This window comes from Vollenhovia emeryi, unplaced genomic scaffold (assembly GCF_000949405.1).
Source record: "Vollenhovia emeryi isolate VEMERY1.0 unplaced genomic scaffold, V.emery_V1.0 DF940040.1, whole genome shotgun sequence".
Taxonomy (NCBI): Eukaryota; Metazoa; Arthropoda; class Insecta; order Hymenoptera; family Formicidae; genus Vollenhovia; species Vollenhovia emeryi.
Genome location: NW_011966326.1, coordinates 8,959 through 14,425, shown reverse-complemented (window position 1 = coordinate 14,425; position 5,467 = coordinate 8,959). Strand labels below are relative to the sequence as shown.

The following is a 5,467-nucleotide window of genomic DNA, read 5'->3' as shown; positions in this document are numbered from 1 at the left end:
GTTCTCGCTCGGTAGTTTGATCGCGCAGTCGTTTAGCCTTCCACAGTCCACGCTGTGGAGTTCCAATCTTTCACTTGAGCTGAAGTAATGTAGACATCTGAAAAATATTAAAAATTTATATATGTATATATATCTTTTTAAAAAATAACATATTTTTTTATAAATTTTATTGATTCTCACCGATCACAAATGTGCTTTTTGTGCTCCTTTCTGCTGAGTTGAGAACTCACGAGGCGGGACATGTTCTTAATACATGTGAAATGTCCAATATCATCCTGCTCATTCTGCAGATATAGGAGATTCACATGCTTATCCCTCTTTTGGCTGGTGAGCCGTATCGGCAGGATTGTATGATTTTTCTCAATGCAGTACACATTAATTGAAATGCCATTGAGATTTTCAAACTTCTTGATACTGTGTTAACGAGTGCGGCTGCGCGTGAGCGGGTCGTGGTGGGAGAGTAGAAGACAAGATGGTAGCAACGGTATTGTACGCAAAATGTATCGACAGACCACATAAAGTTGTGCATGGAGACTGTAAGCCATACAATTGATCGTTCTTCATTAACATAATTGGCGCAACAACGTAGGGCTACACACGGCTGAGGAAGCGAGTCGCATGAAAAAACGCGTAAGATCCACGATCGATGTACAAGCGATGCGGCAGCAAGCGGACGTCGCGTGGAAAAAAGGCGTAACAGAGCAAGTGAGACGCACGAAACAAGGCGTCAATATACAGCATCAAGGAGTGCCAAGGAGATTCACCGACGGCACGAGCGTTCAGCAACACTAGAGGGATTCCAAAAGGGAAGTCGCCTAAGAGCGGGACGAATAAATAAGTGTCGTCATCTCGCTGACACTACGTAACCTCAACACACGGAAGGCCACCAGGGCTTGAAGCAAGCTTAAGAAAGTGAGTGATCTGCTCAAGGAACTCCCTTTAACTTAGCTATATTTCAGAATCCGGTACAAAATGAAGGAAGTAAGAGTATTGAAACAAAGTCGTGCCCGATGCATAGGTAATGTAACAAGGATATTGACTTACCTGGATTCAGATGAGCCAAAAAATGTAAACGACGCACAAGTACGATTAGCAAGACTCTCAGAATTGTGGAACAGATTTGAGGAAATACAGAACGAGCTTGTCGAAGCAAGGCCGGAGGCAAGCAAAGCAGAACTTGAAGCGATACAGGCAGAGAACGAAGCCGAAGGGCAACTCTTTGAGGTCGGCTACTACAAGGCAGCAGCGAGGCTTCAGCAGATCATTACAGAGGCCACACGTGCAGATCGAGCAGCGCAGACACCTCAACCTGTTGCAGAAAGGAATCAGCAGCAGCGGAGAAGCAAACCAAAGCTCCCAGAAATAAAATTACCAGAGTTCAGCGGAGATTTCACGAAGTGGATTTTCTTCAAGAATAGTTTTGAAACTACCATACACAGCGATCCGGATTTAACACCAATGCAAAAACATCAATATTTGGTAGGCCAGCTTCAAGGAGAAGCACGTCAGGTCATTCAGGGATTCACTATATCCGACGAAAACTACGAAAATGCTTGGGAGCTTCTAACGGACACCTACGATAACACCATGCTCATAATTGAAACACATCTTGAAGCGTGACTGCAGTTTCCAGACATCACGAAAGAGAACAAGGCCGACTCCATCCGGCAATTCGTGTGGCACATTCGCACACACACGAAGTCGCTCGAAGCTTTGCAACAGCCAGTTGACAAGTGGGAGACGATGCTCATTCATTTGGCAAGAAAGAAGTTGGATTTTATTGAACAACGTGACTGGCAGAATATCGCGAAGGGTCGAGGACCCGATGACATGCCAACAATGGAGGAGTTTCTAAAATTTCTAACAGAACGCTGCCACACACTACGAGTACTTAATCAAGGAAAGGTAAAATCGCAATTGAATGAGAAGTCAGCAACTAAGATGAAACGGGAAAAGAAGGTCTCACTAACGACCACTGCAACAAGTTGTAAAATTTGCAGCGGAAATCATGCTGTTTATCAATGTGAGGAACTTCTCAAGCAATCCATCTCAGACAGGATGAAATTAATACGGGAAAAGAAGCTCTGCATAAATTGCTTGAATGCTGGACATGTAGCGAAGGAATGCAGATCGTCAGCATGCAGGAAGTGTGCTGGACGGCACAATACACTTCTCCATCGGGAGGCCGCAGATCAACCGAACGAAAAGGAAGCATCGGCAACATCGGTGGTTACGTGCTGCTCTGACGAGGCGAGTGTCGTCGCAACGAAAACGCCAATGAACACCGAACAAGAAAATCAGCCCTGGAGCATTTTCTACGTGCAGAAACCAATGTCAAGAGTGATTTTATCGACGGTAAGAGTCTACGCTTACGATGCCGGAGGAAACCTGCAGACGTGCAGGGCTTTACTTGATCCAGGGTGTTCCGGATTCAATTATGAATCTCGGTCTGTTCGTCACCGGCGTGCGGCTACCGCCATGCAAATGGCCGTTAGCCCGGATCACGGCTCTACATCCTGGGAAGGATGGGCTCGTGCGGGTGGTGACTCTGAAGACAGCCACTACCACTCTCATCCGACCAGTAGTCAAGCTCGCCGTTCTGCCAATCTCATCATAAGATCAAGGATCATCAACTACGTTGCTGATGGCGGGGAGAATGTTCCGGATTCAATTATGAATCTCGGTCTGTTCGTCACCGGCGTGATGGCAGCATCAGCCGGGTCAGAGCGTGCAGCGCCACAGGAGCGCTGCGCGCGCATGCCCGATCGCAACGCGAGGCGACGGCGCTTCTTCACGCTCGTTTCCGGGGCTTTTTTCGCTCATGGCTACGGTACGAAGTACACGCGTCGTGCAGTGCTAAGGATTCTCAAGTGCTATAGTGGACTTTCTTCATCACGGATAGACTCAGTGTGGACACGTAGTGAACTCAGCAGTGCGATTCAACCAGGACAGCTCGGGATACAGCATCACCGGCAGCTCAAGCTCACCACGCATCGCACGCCGGCGTCGCGTGGACACGGCTCACGGGCATCCGCAATCACGAGGCCGGTCATCGATTAATATAATCGACCCGTGCAAGTGACACAGAGACTGATCATCCCCATTAAACCCTAGACTGCTCAAACTGTAAGCTTTTACATGTATTAAACGGACCACGGTATTTTACACAATCGATTCGAGTTACGATCACGTGATTTCTACCCTCGCAAGCGTGCATCCGTTCCCCGAGTCTCTCGCCGCAAAGTCCTCTCAGCCCTGCTTCCAACCGCAGCGGTCCAGCGAGCTCTCCCAAAAGAGAGTCGCGAACACAGGGTCTCAGTCAAATTTAGTAACAGCGAGTTTCGTGAGGAAGCTCAAGTTAACATGCCAATCGGAAAATCGCCCTATCGCTGGAGTGGGCCAAACGCAAGCGAGGTCAGCAAGGAAGACCGACATACAAATCAAATCAGCTAATAGTGAATTCACAGCGACATTGGAGTGTCTTGTGTTGCACACCATAACGGATTGACTGCCTCAAAGTAAAATAGATGTGAGCAGGATCGCCATGCCAAGGGACTTGTGTTTAGCAGATCCGAGTTTCGACGTACCAGACGCAATTGATCTGCTCATCGGGTCAGGATTGTATTGGAAGATACTTTGCGGGGCACCGAGGAACAGTGTAAGAGACCAGCCTGCATTACAGAATACGAAGCTTGGTTGGATCATCGGCGGAGAAATGTGTGAAGCCGAACATCATTCATCGAAAATGTGCTTAACGATAACAACTGACATGCTACATCAACAATTGGAACGTTTCTGGGCTCAAGAGGAGATTACCGAAACACAATTACAGTCAGTGGAAGAGAAAACCTGCGAAAGGCAATTCATCGATACCTTCAAGCGAGATGCAATTAGAAGATTTGTCGTAAGATTACCGACTCGAGCAGACATACAGTTGGGGGAATCAATGGAACTAGCTATGAAGCGTCTGATGTCCCTGGAAAGGCGTTTCAAGAAGAACCCGGATTTGAAAGAAGAGTATGTCAAGTTTATGAAGGACTACATAGAACAGAAGCATATGTCATTGGTTTCGAACAGCAAGAATTAAGGGGCTGAATCTTACATACTACCCCATCAAGCGGTGGTGCGAACGGAAAGCGTCACAACCAAACTTCGCGTTGTGTTTGATGCGTCGGCCAAGACCACGCTCGGCACTTCGTTAAATGACAAACTCATGGCAGGCCCGAATTTACAACGAAATCTAATCGATATCATTCTTCGGTTTAGGACTTACGAGTACGTCGTGACAGCGGATGTCGCTCAAATGTTTCGTCAGATCCTTGTTGACGAGAGGGATCGACCATTGCAACAAATACTCTGGAGGGAAGACCCAAGAGAAAGGGTGGAGCTATTCGAGCTGAACACTGTCACCTATGGAACGAGTTCGGCACCCTACTTGGCAATACGGTGTCTCCGACAGCTGGCAGAAGAAGGCAGCGACCTACCATTGGCGGCGAAGGCAATCCTCGACGACTGCTACATGGACGATGTCCTTAGTGGAGCCGGGACTATTGAAGGGGCAATGGAATTACAGAGACAATTGTCTCAGTTACTAAAACGAGGTCAGTTCCATCTTCGTAAATGGCGTTCAAACGATCCGCGGATTTTGAAACATCTCGTTGCGAGGAGCAGGACAGACGAAGCGCTTGTCATGGACAAGGAAGGAGCTCTTAAAACGCTAGGACTCTTGTGGAACGCCCAATCTGACAGTTTGCAGTATAAGGTCGAATTAGAAGAAACACGATGGATAACGAAGAGGATCGTACTATCAAAATTAGCTTAGATTTTTGACCCGTTCGGACTTATGGCACCGGCGTTAATAAACGGGAAGATAATCATGCAAGGACTGTGGATAAGGGAGCTCGGATGGGACCAGCCGATTCCTCAGGAGCTCTCAACTGCATGGGAGGAGCACTACAAGTCGCTGGTGAGAATCAATGCGCTTCAGATACCCCGGAACGTGGTTCCTGCAAATAACTTAGGGCAATTTGACATATATGGATTCGGAGATGCCTCCGAGCGAGCGTACGGTGCTTGCATATATGCGGCGAGCAGAGATAAGCGAGGGATTGCACACTCCCACCTTATCTGTGCAAAGGCAAGAGTGGCGCCACTCAAAACGGTTTCCATTCCACGATTAGAGCTGGAAGCAGCTCTTCTGCTCTCACGTCTGTGGGCCGTTGCGAAGAAGGCGTATGGGGAACAAATCAGAAATACAAGATTGTGGAGCGATTCAACGGTCGTACTTGGATGGATAAAGACTCCGCCGAATAAATTGAAGACATTCGTAGCAAACCGTGCCTCCAAAATTCAAGACATTACGAAGAACATCTCTTGGTATCATGTGCCAACAAACGAGAATCCGGCTGATTTACTGTCAAGAGGAATCAGTACCGAGGTGTTAGCTGAAAGTGAGCTATGATGGCAT

At 47.6% G+C, this 5,467-nt stretch overlaps 2 protein-coding genes across 2 annotated transcripts; both read left to right on the top strand.

Moving 5' to 3' along the window:
• Positions 1 to 972: 972 nt before the first annotated feature.
• Positions 973 to 1,620, top strand: LOC105556423. The gene has a single exon (XM_012003516.1). The coding sequence runs from the start codon at positions 973 to 975 to the stop codon at positions 1,618 to 1,620; it is 648 nt and encodes a 215-aa protein (XP_011858906.1).
• Positions 1,621 to 3,544: 1,924 nt separating this feature from the next.
• Positions 3,545 to 4,087, top strand: LOC105556422. Its single transcript, XM_012003515.1, has one exon. It carries the CDS (start codon positions 3,545 to 3,547, stop codon positions 4,085 to 4,087), a length of 543 nt encoding a protein of 180 aa, XP_011858905.1.
• The last annotated feature ends 1,380 nt before the right edge of the window (positions 4,088 to 5,467 follow it).

Coding starts and splice junctions, on each gene's coding strand:
- LOC105556423 (XM_012003516.1), top strand. CDS start 973: ATGAAGGAAGTAAGAGTATTGAAACAAAGTCGTGCCCGATGCATAGGT.
- LOC105556422 (XM_012003515.1), top strand. CDS start 3,545: ATGCCAAGGGACTTGTGTTTAGCAGATCCGAGTTTCGACGTACCAGAC.